The 14359-nt window shown below is 33.9% G+C and overlaps 2 protein-coding genes across 2 annotated transcripts in view; both read left to right on the top strand.

Annotated features, from left to right (window-relative positions):
- LOC144855424 (actin-related protein 2/3 complex subunit 4) overlaps positions 1–14359 on the top strand; it is a 138882-nt gene that overhangs the window by 52555 nt on the left and 71968 nt on the right. The gene's annotated exons all lie outside the window — the stretch shown is intronic.
- On the top strand, positions 1517–4953 carry LOC144855416 (CMP-N-acetylneuraminate-poly-alpha-2,8-sialyltransferase-like). Its single transcript, XM_078713266.1, has 4 exons — positions 1517–1655; positions 2558–2656; positions 3914–4444; positions 4671–4953. The coding sequence occupies exons 1-4, from the start codon at positions 1531–1533 to the stop codon at positions 4933–4935; spliced, it is 1020 nt and encodes a 339-aa protein (XP_078569392.1). The 5' UTR covers positions 1517–1530; the 3' UTR covers positions 4936–4953.

The following is a 14359-nucleotide window of genomic DNA, read 5'->3' as shown; positions in this document are numbered from 1 at the left end:
AATGTTATAGTAGTAGTTATAATATAGCAACAGTGCTGCATGAATTTCAAACGGGTGGTAAGTACAATACTATATTCTTGTTTCTACCTCATGCACACCGCTCCTGCTAAACATAAGATTGAGCACTGTTACAACCGTTAATGTAGAAAACGCCAGCTAATGTCGAAACAACCGTTAATGTAGAACAACCCACCGCTTATGTAGTAAAACCTCCAGCTTATTTAGAAACACCAACAGCTTATGTAGTAAATAAAAATCAACACCAGCTAATGTAGAAACAGTCAACAGCTTATGTAGTAACGAAAATTGCCTCCCAGCTTATGTAGTTACTATCGCCAGCTAATGTAGAAAATGTTATATATTTTACAAAAATGTCTCATTTAAGTGCAAATGCATCGATCTTTACTTAGCTATCTAGTCTTTCCACCTCTCGTAAGCAACCAACTTTCTAAAACGACCACACATCGCAAGCAACCATCTCTGTTAAGGGACCGCTTCTCATAATCGACCACCTCTCGTAAGGGATCACCTCCTCTCATAAGGGACCTCTTCTCATAATCGACCACCTCTCTTAAGGACCACACCTCTCGTAAATGACCACCTCTTTTAAGGGACCACGATCTCTTTCTCCCTATTAAAGGACCGCTTCTCATAATCGTCAGACGACTTTTTTAAAGGACCACCTCTCTTAACGACCCCACCTCTCGTAAGTGACCACCTCTTTTAAAGGACCACCACCTCTATTAAGGGACTGCTTCTCATAATCGACCATCTCCCATCACAATGACTTCTCGAAAGTGACCACCTCTATTGAACGACCGCTGTATCTGTTAAGGGACCGCTTCTTATCATTGACCACTTCCGTGGTGAGGTGGTCGATTATGATAAATGGTCCCTTAAAAGAGACGGTGGTCGTTCAATAGAGGTGGTCACTTACCAGAGGTCGTTGTGACGGGAGATAGTCGATTATGAGAAGCAGAAATTACTTGACCGCCAAGAATTGAAATTGAGTAGAAAATCTACTGTTGAAATCATAAATGTTGTTAAAAAACTCTTTATAATATCTTCCTAAGATAGAAATATGGAAAAATAGCGTCGAACTGAACACTAATGTTATCAAATCTAGGTTTCGCGGTACATCTGAGATAGATAAGGTAGGTATCCAAGGCGGAGATTTGTACCGAAGTTTTTGCATTGTGCTCGCCTATGTCAGAATTAACCATAATTTATATATAGATTACAGAGAATACTAAAATGGCTATGATGGTAGCAGACGTTCCGTCTATTCAAGAGATCTGCAATAAGACTAGACTATAGAGAAAAAACTAGAATGTACAAAATGGCAAATTCTTTCTATATGTGCAGTTAGACTATTTATGAGCAATTTAAACAATAGTGTTCTGTATTTTAAAACCTTAACAGTTTTTACTGTTTTTAACCTTTTTACGGTTTTTAAATATTATAGTATTGTTTGTTTTTGGTAAGAAAATGTTATTTATCTAATTTTATAGAAGTCTGATAACCTTCGATATGCTTAGACAACGGACGATCACCTTGTTAACGTTTCTAACAAGTTTCTCCATATTGGCAACTACAATCACCCTATTACATTTATCAAAAAAAAGTAAATACATAGACAGAACGTATTTCTCAAGGTTAGTAAAAACAAATCTGATTGATAAAGATCTTTTTAATTATGAGCTCATTGTAATTTTGTTTATTTCATACGCATTCAACAGCGATTACCTCGATTATGGCTGGATAACTTGTTTTATTTTATTGTTCTTGTCTCATTTGAAACTTATGGAATGCAGTTGAAAGAGTCGATTTTCTTTAAAAAAAAACACTAATTTGATATAGATTTAATATACGTTTATACAAATGTATTGATTTGCTATGAATGTAACATTCTAAATTATTAGGTAAATGTATGTGCCCTTGGAGAATAAACTTAAAACCTTAAGATATAGTATTGCAATACTTTGACAATACTGTAAATACGTATTAACCACTTTTGGTCGCCATTTGAATCGCAAATTTTTTACTGTGAGTGTTGGTACTGTTATATATAATATAAAAATATATACAAATAAGCTTTATTACTGTGAGTGTGGGTGGGCTCTACTGTTAGATATATGAACACATAATATACAAATAAACTTTATTACTGACATACAACCCTGGCACTGCATTAGGTAAAAATAATCGCCTACTTCGCCAACACAATGAGGCATATTCCACTCTTGAGACACTTGAGGCATATGTACAGTACTCATTGTTTGTATCGTTGTGTAATTATAATATGCTTGATTGAATTTTTCCAAAATATACCGCACACATTGCTTGGTCACGCTTTCATAAAGTCTCCCAATACTTCATTTATCTAAGTTGGGACCTTATAAGTGATTGTCCTATATCTACTACACTGGTCCAGGTGCAGATAATGTTAATAGTGAGTAAGTTACCATAATATAATCGAATGCATTTGTACTTTAATTGGACACGTGCCTACTAGATTTTTTTAGTCAATATTATGTTATCAAGATTTTATTCACAGGTCGTTTGCAACTGGTGAGCCGCCGAGGAGAACCATGAAGGAATTACTTGAAATTGAATTTAATAAAACCATTGATTTAGCCAAGGTATTCGACTTACGGTAAGTTTATCTAAATAGGCCTTGCTTGAATTCAATGACGCAACTTGAATTTTGAGTCAATGAATGTTTCTATGTTTAATACTGGATATATCAAAATACATACATTTATTTCTAGACTTCTCCATTAGTCATTGTACATTAAAAGAAAAAATGCATAGACTTAAAAACACATTGCTTATCCTGTAAATTAATTTATATAGTATAAAGAGAATTGGATTTAACAGATTGATATCAGCCATGGTGAACAGGGTTTGTGTGTATGTGTGCAAATATTAGGTTTTCTGAGGACATTGTTTATTAAAGTTACTAAAGTATTGCAAGAAAATAAACAAAAACCCAATAATAATAAAGAAGTTTAAAATTAGTAAAGCAATAAGGATACATTTATTTTCGTAATATTAATAATTCAGTCATTCATTCATTCAATCTTTTATTTTGGAATCACTCTGGTCAGAAAGTAAAATTACGTATAAATGTATTGACTTATTTGATTGATGTATTGATGTAAAACTGTAGTGACTAATTACTACTAGGGCGCCCGAGCCTACTCATCTCAGGATAACATTTTACCTGGAGACTTATATAAGACGTTGTCTATAATCGTTGGCATAAAACATTTTCACTTGAATTAAGTCTACACACATCAGGCCATTATAATATTGATTTTCTTAAAAATTCATAAAAGAATTCTACATTCTGTAAACATGAGGCTGCACCACAATGTAGCACAATGCATGTTTATACAATTTGTTCTAAAAAGAACACATTTCACGACAGAACACATTTTCTGACCAATAATAAAATAATGATAAAAGAACAATAATTTAAGTCACTAAAAAGGGCAAAAAGAGACCATAATAATAATGATAATAATAATAATAATGACGACGACGATGACGACAATGATGATGATGACGATAACGATGATTGCCTTTGCTTTACCAGACTTAAGACGGAAAAAGCAAGGAAATTCATCACCAACCTTGGAGTTTTCCACCAATGGTAGACACTAATATACAACCTTTTATTGATTTCGATGTATTCTATATATTGTTATATCCAATTGACTCAACAATACATTAATTTAAAAAACTGTATTTGTTTAACTTTTTATCTGTTTAAACCTTTTTAATGACTCATTTGTATTTTAAATATTGTGTAATGTCCAATCACAATTAATTGATTGCAATTTGAACATTTGAATATAAATAATTTATGTTTATAGCAAACATCATTTTTCAATCATTTTTGTTATAGGAACAAAGCAAACATGTTCGCATCAAATATTTTAATACCTCTTCATCAACAAGTTAAATATACGAGTTTGAAACAGATGGTAAAGGCTAGACGTTACGGCAAGTATATTGACAGGAGAGCAGGCGAGAAACTTTCTCGGCATCGCACATGCGCAGTAGTCGGCAGTGGCGGAATTCTTCGAAGCAGTGGATGTGGCTCTGAAATCGACGCTCATGACTTTGTGATGAGATCAAACATGGCTCCTATAAAAGAATTTGTAAATGATGTTGGAAACAAAACGGACATAATGTCTGTAAATAACGCAGCAAGAAGACAATTTCGGGTCTGCATGAGAAAATATAATGGCGTCTGCAATTCTTCTTATGGTTTGCAAAGATTAAAAGAGTTAACAAATGTCATACTTTGGTTTTCTAAAGTGCGTAACGTTACACCTTTTGAGCATTTTGAGGTGCTAAATTTTTTTGCAAGACACAATTTGCTGAATATATCACTTGCTTATCCATTCACATACCTGTCAAAACCGATAAAAAGGTAAGATATTTTTCTGTTTGCATTTCCTTTTTATGCGGAGTAAATGTACTTTAAGAAAGGCCTCCAAAAGTGAGAGAGGAAAGGAAGGAAAACAATATAATCAGTAAAAAATAAAATATTTTACTAAAAACAGGATGCACCCGTAACAAATAAGTAATTCATTACAATATTCAAAATTTAGGCCTACATTATTTTTAAAGTACGGTAATATTGTATTTTTCTGCAGATTTTTCAACTTGACAAATGGCCCTTCATCTGGACTTTTTTTGTACACTGCAGCTTTACCGTATTGCGATATGATATCACTGTATGGATTTTATCCCTTCAGCACTGCACCTGATGGAAGAAACCTTACATATCACTATGCATCGGAAATTAAATTTGGGTTTAAAACAATTCATAATATACCGGATGAATATAATAAACTTGTACAGATGAATAAAGATGGGTACTTTAGAATGGTTACAAATAAATGCAATCTTCGAAGCTGAATTATCCAGCACTTTTTAGCTCTACAGCTCACTATGTCGGTCGGTTGGTCGGTAAACAATAATTGAGCATGTGACTGCAGCCATGTATATAGCCTTGTTAGTCATTTAAAAACTGTACATTACTTTCTCTTTTCGGATGTCTTGATTGCACATTTTAAATATAATTTTAAAATAATAGATAAAAACAAAAAATATGCAGAAAATAATGTAAACATATATTAGTAGACAAAACAAATATATACATTAAGAAAACATTGGATACTACGTATAGGGCAAAATATTAAAATTATTATTAATATTAAAGAGGATATAAATAAGAAAATAACGAAAGAAAGTAGAAAATGCTTAGAGATTCTGTAATTGTTGTTTATGAAACATTGAATGAATATAGGTGGTGGTTAACCACAAAAGATAAAAAAAAACATTTTAAGAAGTAATTTAGGAAGGGTGATCCACCCGTTGTCAATGAAATACTTTACTCGAAGTATGTATTACAGCCAGACACGTATCTGACTTGCAATAGTAAGTTAGACTGTATCTACTGACAGCTGTGACAGAATCGGGTAGAAATTTACAAAAATCGAAAGTGGCGTAGTATTCAAATTTGGTATATCAATATTCTTAAATTCCCAGTCAATACTGAAAATGAATAAAAAATGAAATAAACACTAGTTTGAGCTTAGAACAATACATTTCGTAGGTACACAATGTAGGCCTAGGGCACAGTTAGGCCTACGGTAATATAAACCTTTTATTTTTTAATGGAAAGTTGAATCCTTATAGTACCCTAGACCTAGAGTGGTCGCGAAACATTGGTATTTACATCAACAATTTACATGACAACTATAGAACCCCTTTTAATGGAACACCTTAGAGACCCAAAATGTGTCTTCTTAATACAATAGAGAGGTTCCTCCTGAATAGGGGTGGTTGACCTCACAATTTCAAATTGACTAAATCAGGGCCGTAGCCAGGATCTGTCAATGGGGGGTTCGGACAATAAGTATTTGGGTCACTGCACCGCGGGTGGGGTCTGAGGCGAATTTAGTGACACCCCTTGATGGCCGGAAATGGTACTCTCGTACATAACATTCATGATAAATGGCACCTCTAATTGGCCGGAAAAACACTCTCATGCAGCATGCTACGATTGAACAAAACGATCGTACTTTTTTCCTCCTCCTCACGATAACATTTGTTGCCGCCGTATGTTAGATGCGCGTGCTCTGTGTGCGGAACCACCGCTGATTGTTTGATCATTCACTCGGTATTTTGTTTTGCGTTCAAGTTACAAGCCCCCCAAAAAAGCACAATTTGGGTGAGAAGGCAAATTCAATGCTTATTATAGCCAGGGGCGAACCCAGGGGTGTTTCCCTTGTGGCCCGGGCAACAGCCTTAATTTCATACTAAATGTTGTTTCTGCCACTAAATTAAAATTGAGTTCCATTTCATCGTATACAATATCCATCCGGACCCGGAACTTGATAGGCTTAGTCATAAAGTAGTTACAGAGTTGCAGGGCATTTTATTATTGTTGAATGTTTTGATATTAGCCTAATTGTTAAAACGACCTTCACAACCAAAATATTTCTTTTCATTTTAAATGGAACGCTACAAAAATAATCCTCTGCTTCATCGGAGCATGAATACGGTACCTAATAACCAGACAAGAATGTATCTTTGTTACGTTTTACTATCAATCAATTTTCATGTCACGCAATCCATTTTTCAACAATATAGTAGTATAATAATAACATTTTGATTGAATAGTGAGGGATTAATTACAGTTTGACTTTGAATAAACCTTTGGTAATTTACTGAAAATCCAAAATTATTCAATTAAAGAAACGCTCAACACATGAGAAATAGATGTCGGTCGATAAACTTCTGACGACGACTAAAACAACGACAATCAGCTAAATGTTAGTGATTTTATTTCATCTCTGGCTTGTTACATTTTTCATTACCGGACTTCCCCCTCCTCTCGCAATGAACGACAGTACAGATCTTCCCTATCTAGGCTCGTGTATGTAGCATACTACGTTATTCACAAATTACCCACGCATAGCAGTGTTACTAGAGCCATCACAGATTACCTCTAATAGATCAATCATTCATACATGAATTCAAAAATTCATCGACAAACGAAATATAGCCTATATTCATTCCTTTTAAATATTAGGCATATTGCCAAGGCTAATAATCGATTTGTCCATAATTATTGCGTTTTGCCGGGGGTTTTCCATAATCTAAGGCCAATTTTTAGGCCAAATCATAATTGTGCGTATTCTGTATTTCCGATGCGTGTAGTACCTTATTTATCTTCATTTCCGTACGTTCGTAAATATTAGGCCGAATTTCCGTAGTAATTTATAGACGTTCCGAAATTTGAACCGTGTTATACCGGTAGCAGAGCAAAGTTTGCTTCTTTCTGCAAATGTCCTATCATTCTTTTCTATGTTTTATTTGGAGTGTGGTTTAAAACAACACTTTTGTAAAGTTTATAGTGGATAAATAAAAATGAATGTTTGGAAATGGTGGTTTTAACATCTGACTTTATTTAGCATTTTTAAATGAATTAAAATTCCAAATTATACAATTTAACCTTTTGCTCAATATATTTATAGCAACAGCTTCATATTTTTTGTATAACTTTTTAAAATTATTAATTGATAATTAATTTACATTAATTGAGTACAGTTATTAGAATGTATTACCGTACCAAAAGTACCTTCATCGGGGACCTCCCCGTGACGTTCGCATTGAACGAAAAAAAAATTATCATGAATTTTACGTGCGAGAGTACCATTTGCGGCCATCTAGGGGTGTCATTTAACAATTTTCTTGCTCAAATACTCAGTGTCTACAGCCCTGGAGTCTTTGGGCAACCCTCTTAAAATAGTCCTGCGACCGCCCCTGATAGCTCTATCTATATTTATTTACAGCAATTTGTTGAGGAAACGAAATATATCAATGTAAATAGGTGGTATTGATACAGTTGAGTAGGCCTACGTATCGGCTGGTGGTCTAGAAAAAAATAATCGAATGCTATAGGTGTAAACTACAGTACATGATACCATAGATATTATAGTGTAATATATTAAATTCACTATAATCCACTATACTTCATAGCCACACATACATATTGTAGGTAACCGCAGCGTTCCATTTTTTGATGTACGTCGGAAGGCTATATATGCATGCTGACTGCCAGTGATCGAAACAATAGGTACGCGGTTGTCTAGCGGTGTCCTTTGTACGATTCGTTCGTGCCCAAGCTCACGTCAATATCATGTTACATCCTGGGACCAAAAATTCGTATTATTTTTCGGCAACCAATTCATTTGTTTAACAATAAGGTATGAGTTATTCACGAACGAGTTAACGAATTTTTCAATTTACAAATAACCTTTTGTATTGTGGGGCACGTATTTGGAGGATTTTCAGAGATGAGGGTGGTGAGGTATTGGGGATGTCGGGGATGGGGGTTCGCAGTCGGTTAAGGGGGGGTTCGCTGTAAAGGGGGGGTTCGCCCGAACCATAAAAACCCCCCCTGACTACGGGCCTGTAAATTGTTCAAATCGCGCATAACAGAAATACATTTTAAATAATATAAAATCTAATGAACTCAGTTCTTTATGTTTTGTGAATTTCCATTAAAATAAGAGAACAACTATACGGGACTTTAATTTCAACGGTATGGATTACCATCTACAGCAAGCAGCGACCACGTGTCAGTCCTGCATACCTGGACGCATGATTTGTTTTCCTATGAGGAGAAATCATGAATAATTCATTACCTTAATTATGACGTAATATGGGACATTATAGAGGGCGCTTTATAAGATGGAGAGAGATTAAATAACTTGTGTAAACAGCGTTTGCCAACCGAAATGTTTAGTCTAGTGGTAAAGGCGTTAACCTATCAAAAAAATGTTTTTTAATAGATGAGAGAGATTATTTAGAGGGTTAGGTTTAGTATATTTAGGAAGTTGATCAGCTATCTTAATATATAATATTAATAGAAAATAATTAAGGTAATGAATTATTCATGATTTCTGCCTTAACCTCGTAGGAAAAATAATAATGCCGGACATCATTGTGTTTTTTCAGCCTGTACTAATTAAATATGTAAGTTGCTATATCTTGAAAACATTGTTAGAAAAACCCGTGACTATTTAGAATTAAATTATTTTTAATAAACAATTTTGGTTGAAAAAATGATTTGCACATTCGTTTTTCCAGTTAACGGCGTACAAATGTTGTTGTTTGCACATTTGAAGGCAACATGTCTGGAAGATTTAGAGCGCCGTACAGGTGAATATGCAAATTAAGGGGCGTCTATTACGTTGTAAGAATTGTAAATATGCCAGTAAAGAGATGTTTTCCCAGATGGGAAACAATTGCGTGTGCTAATGGTTTCACTGGAACGGCCAACTTCAGGTATGAGATATGTGTTTTAAATATAAAATTAGTTTGCTTTACTTAGGCTTAATGGTTGTATTCACAAGTATTTATTATGAAGTATCCACATTTTGCTAGGCTATAGCAGACCGATAACAATCATTTGGTTTGAACTAAGCCTCTGAGCTTGTTTTAAAATCGTTACTGTTAGTTGACACAGGTATGTAACGGAAAAGGGGTAAAATAATAATTAAGTTACATAAATCAACATCAATTAGTGTTATAAAAGAGACTATCAATATGTACAGTATGATAGGCATATACATATTTTATTTAGTTTTTTTTCAATCCCAAATAAAAAGCAATAGCGTTAGACTCATAAAAAGACAAAAAAGTAAATTTATTATGTAATTATTCTGGTAATGACGTCATGCGAATTTACCGTCGTTATTCTCAACTGTATTCAACTGACAATAATAGTTTTTAAAATGTAATTATATTATTTGCTTGAACAAAACGCGCGCGTACAAAAAAATAAGATGACGTGACCATTGAAAATATGCACATTTAGAATTAATTTTAGAACTTCGAGAACAGCGTTTTATTAGAAAATGTACATCACATCATGATACTGGTAGTTGATTTATGATTGCTTTAAAACATTACAATAGTATTTTGTTTCATCAAAATAAATTTTAATAGGAATTTTCCCAGTAGAGAAAATTAGTCAAGTGCAGGCAGCTGCGCTCGCTAACAATCTATTTAATTTTCTCTATTGGGAAACATTTTAATGTCTTGTTAGTATAGACTATTTATATATCATTGTTTTAGCTAATAACACACGTACATTGTTGTGAATTTATAGTCTGCTTTGGGTTGCCGCGCTATCAGCTGTAGCTAATTGGCGCTATCTCCTGTGAATACTAAAGCGCGTAATTTACATCAATGATGGTACATGAAAAACTACGCGCCAAGTAATTAAAATCCCGTCATAACATGTAGATATTCTTACAAGGTCACCATTCAGCAGCCATGTTTATTTTTTCCATTATGATTTACATTAAAATGCTGTAGAATCCCTCTTTTGGGCACCCCTGGTCCTTTAAGTGGACACCTATTAACACTTCCTTCAACCCGTAAGGGAACGACTGGAAATAATATTTACACTACGGTCAACCCCCATTCAGAAGACAGACTCTGACATAAAAGATATAGTAACGAACAAGGCAATAACAAATTGATATGAGGTCAAAGTTTTGTGTTGGGCGAGCCTTAAAAAAAAGAAGAAAAGATAAAATAATAAATAAATAATCTGTATAAAATAAAGGTAGGGTCAAGATATGATTTTTGATTTAAAAAAACATTCTAAAAGGAGTCTAAATAAAATGGAAGGAAGATTATTCCACAGTGTAGGTTTGGAGTATCTTATATTGTGTTGGAATGAGTTGGTTTTATGGTTTTACAGACAGTTTTGAGATCGCGTGTGGTATTGATGGTGAGACGAATTGAAGAAAGGTAAACGGAAAACAGAGATGATTTCAAATGATTGATAGAGGTTCTACTTTAAATGACAACTTGACCGAGGACCATATTTTAACAACGTATTAGGGATGTGCATAATATGATTTCAGAACCATCGCAAGATTAAGGATATCGCCGCACGCGCTCGCCGTACAGCTCCGTCGCAGTAAATTGCTGTGACGTCACAGGTGCATCGCAAAATTTACCTAATGAGTTTTCACTGTTAGCATAGAAGAGATGGGTACCGTCACTTCAGTTGCTTATTTTACCTGTATTAGGCTTACATTTGCCAAAATGTTTAGTCTGGTATGTTGAAAAAGCACTTCAATATCCAGATAAGCAAAAGAAACAAAAATAAAAATCAATATTTATATTTTTTACGATTACAAAGTGTGTTTACTAGAAATTTTCGCGATTTGCCGGACTTGTCTATTGACCCGACGAGTAGCTAGAAACATGACGTATCATGCTCTAGAATCATTTCAGTCGGAGAGCCGCGTTGGGAAATATGACCGTTATCGCTGAATTTTCGACTTCGCATGACGTCATAAATTTTAGAAGCCCTCTCTCGGCACAGAAGCATCAACGTTTCGCGCGAAAACATTAGCATAAAGTATACGTCATTTAATAGCTGTTTAATAAACATTAGTTGGCGAAAAATTAACCATATATGGTAAGATCAGTTCCTTATATGTTTAAGATGTCGCAGGTCACCTAATTTTCTGAATAATTTGTTGGATTTGTTGTCAGCGACAATTTCTTTCCAAAGTTCGTGTGCGTCCGTCAAAACTGAAGTTTTCTAACAGGTGTTTGTTTACAAATTTTCCATTAGTGGGATTTGCATCCCATACAGTGAATTACCAAAAAACCGACGTATATGGATAGAGTAAGTATCAATAGTCTGTTTTACGTTAAAATTGGCTTGAAACCCTATTTAAGCTTCCTATAGCGAACATTTTAAAAAAGGTCCTCATGTCATATATTGTTACGTCTCGCGGCACTAGTTCCGTCGTGTGTGGTGCATGGTGTGTTGATTGTGGTTGTTGTAGGTGAGTATATGCACGACCTGGTGGATCGTTGTCGTATTATATCGGCCTAGGCCTAGTAACATGTTCTGTTAATAATTTAAATACTTTAGTTACAATTTAGTATTATTAAAGTATCGTTACAATCCTACTCTATATTGAAGATGCATTGGGAAGTTTTAAAAAGATAATTAAGCAAATCGCAGCCTGATACAGGTATAGGCCTACCTATTCTATATAGTTAAATATTTATTTATAGTAAAATTATTGACAACTGAGGGGTACAATTTATTTATAATATTAATAATTATTACAATAAACAGACATAAGGAAATTTTGTATTTGCTGCTTTTTCATGGTAGGCCTATATCTGAAAATGTTTTCAGGTTGTTGAATAATTATACTGTATTAAACGATGCAATGTTTTGTTCATATCATAGTGACAATTATTTAAATAGTTTCATTCATTACATTTCAGCTATTCATTTCATTTTAGGTTTTTTGTTGGTATCAAGACTCGACGATTTTCTGTCTCGTTCTTCAATATGAGGTTGGACGGTGGAAGCTGTAATGGTTTTCTCGATTTCAATATCATTGCTGCAGCTGATAGTTTTTCATTTTATTCGCTAATAATAATATAACATATACATTCATACGCATTCAAGTTTTAGTAGCGTTTCAGATCAGTCAATGATAAGATATAAATTAAGTTGCAATTGATTGATTGATTTACTTTATTAACCAGAGTCACACAGATACATACAATATAAACATATAAAACAATAATAAAATCAGTACAACCGTAAGACTCACGTAAGTTAATATGATATAGGCCTAGCTAGTTTGTTATGTTTGATGAACAAGGTGCTATTTAAATAAAAGCAAGTTTTTATATACAGTAGTATAGTATTTACTATTTATATCAGTATTGTTTGAAAGATATTTGTATTAAAAACTGCTTTTTCACATTCTGTATACGTAAAAAAAAATTGGTTGCTTGTGTGAAATGCAAGTTGTATCTAATAAAGTAATATTTATATACAAGTGTGACATTTACTGCCAGATACTGAAATACTGAGTACCAACCAATCACTGTAACAATACTCAAGTAAATGATGGACTTATATTTTTATATCTTGGTTTCAGCTGGGCCCATAATTATCTTTTTTAAAAACATGACCATATAAAAATACACGTTTGAGTCTCTGAAACAAACATGCCCGATTTTATAAAACATTCCCCATATATAAATTGAAAATGGGTTATTTTTTTTTGTTTTTCCATTTATTGTTTTTTTAACAGTTTTTTATTTGTTCTGGGCCTAGTTTCTCCTTCAGGCTTCTTCTTGCTTGGTATATGAGCAGAGCTGGGATAGACCTACCACCAGCCTAGACTATAGAATACCCAGCTACTATTATTAACACTCACTAGGGTAGGCCTACCTATCTAATATTATTATTAGTATTATATCAGAATACTCAGCCTAGCTAGGCCTAGAAAATACTATTTTTAGGCCTAGCTAGGCTAGAAATCAAGTAAGTAATTATAGTAGGTAGCCTTTCCTAGCTCAGAAACCAAATAGAACAATAATCGGGGAGCAAATTGAAATCTTAGGCCTATGACGTAATACGCCTGCATGAAAACCGTATTGAACACAGACACGATTCGGTCCGGGACGATTCGTACCAGCTTCGTAAAACGTAAACAAAGTTTCAAAATGGCGATTTTTCGATCGAAACAGAACAGAAATGTAGTAGGTTTGGTTTGATTAGTGGGAGTTGCATCCCAAGAAAGCTTAAAATTAGATTTTTATTTTAATAGATAGCTTAATAGTTTATCTTGAAAGGATTTTAAATTCGCTTTGAAACCTTATCTAGAAAATATGAAATTTAATGATTTTTTACCATCATTTAAAAAAAAATTAAAGTAAAAAAGTTTATACATAAAATAATGATATTTCTTGAAACAAAAAATCTGTGGAATTTAGATCACAGTTTTTATCATTATTTACGCTTGTAGTTCAACTATTGAAATACGTTTATTGATTTCATTTAATATCAAAATTATACCATTTTCTAAGTGTACTAAAATAGCAAAAATTCCAACATTTTCCACGAAGCGCGCCCTCACAATGAATGAAATCAGTGATGCGTTACCAACGCGGCTTTCCGACTGATTTAATTCAACCATATCGAAGAACTAAAAACTCTTTTAATACGATCGCGGTGATTTTTGGTGATCCGAATAAAGACGATGTTTATAGTAAATAAAACCATCGGCCTAACACTTGTACTCAAAGACGATGGTGAGTAAATTATAAAAGTTCATGAATTTAGGCGTTCATAAACGGCGGTCACAATTATCAGACCGACTCGATACCTAGCTAGTAGTGTGCCTAGCCTAGGCCTAGGACGCTAGGCATAGGCACCCTGATATATACGGTGGCCCACAACTGTCACGCACACTATATAAAT

The sequence above is a fragment of the Antedon bifida genome, chromosome 11, assembly GCF_963402885.1.
Source record: "Antedon bifida chromosome 11, ecAntBifi1.1, whole genome shotgun sequence".
In the NCBI taxonomy this organism is placed as follows: Eukaryota; Metazoa; Echinodermata; class Crinoidea; order Comatulida; family Antedonidae; genus Antedon; species Antedon bifida.
The sequence above is the reverse complement of the archived record's forward strand: the minus strand, read 5'-3'. Positions and strand labels throughout refer to the sequence as shown.

Coding starts and splice junctions, on each gene's coding strand:
- LOC144855416 (XM_078713266.1), top strand. CDS start 1,531: ATGCTTAGACAACGGACGATCACCTTGTTAACGTTTCTAACAAGTTTC. Junction 1,656..2,557: donor GACAGAACGTATTTCTCAAG/GTTAGTAAAAAC, acceptor TTTTATTCACAG/GTCGTTTGCAACTGGTGAGC. Junction 2,657..3,913: donor GCCAAGGTATTCGACTTACG/GTAAGTTTATCT, acceptor TTTTTGTTATAG/GAACAAAGCAAACATGTTCG.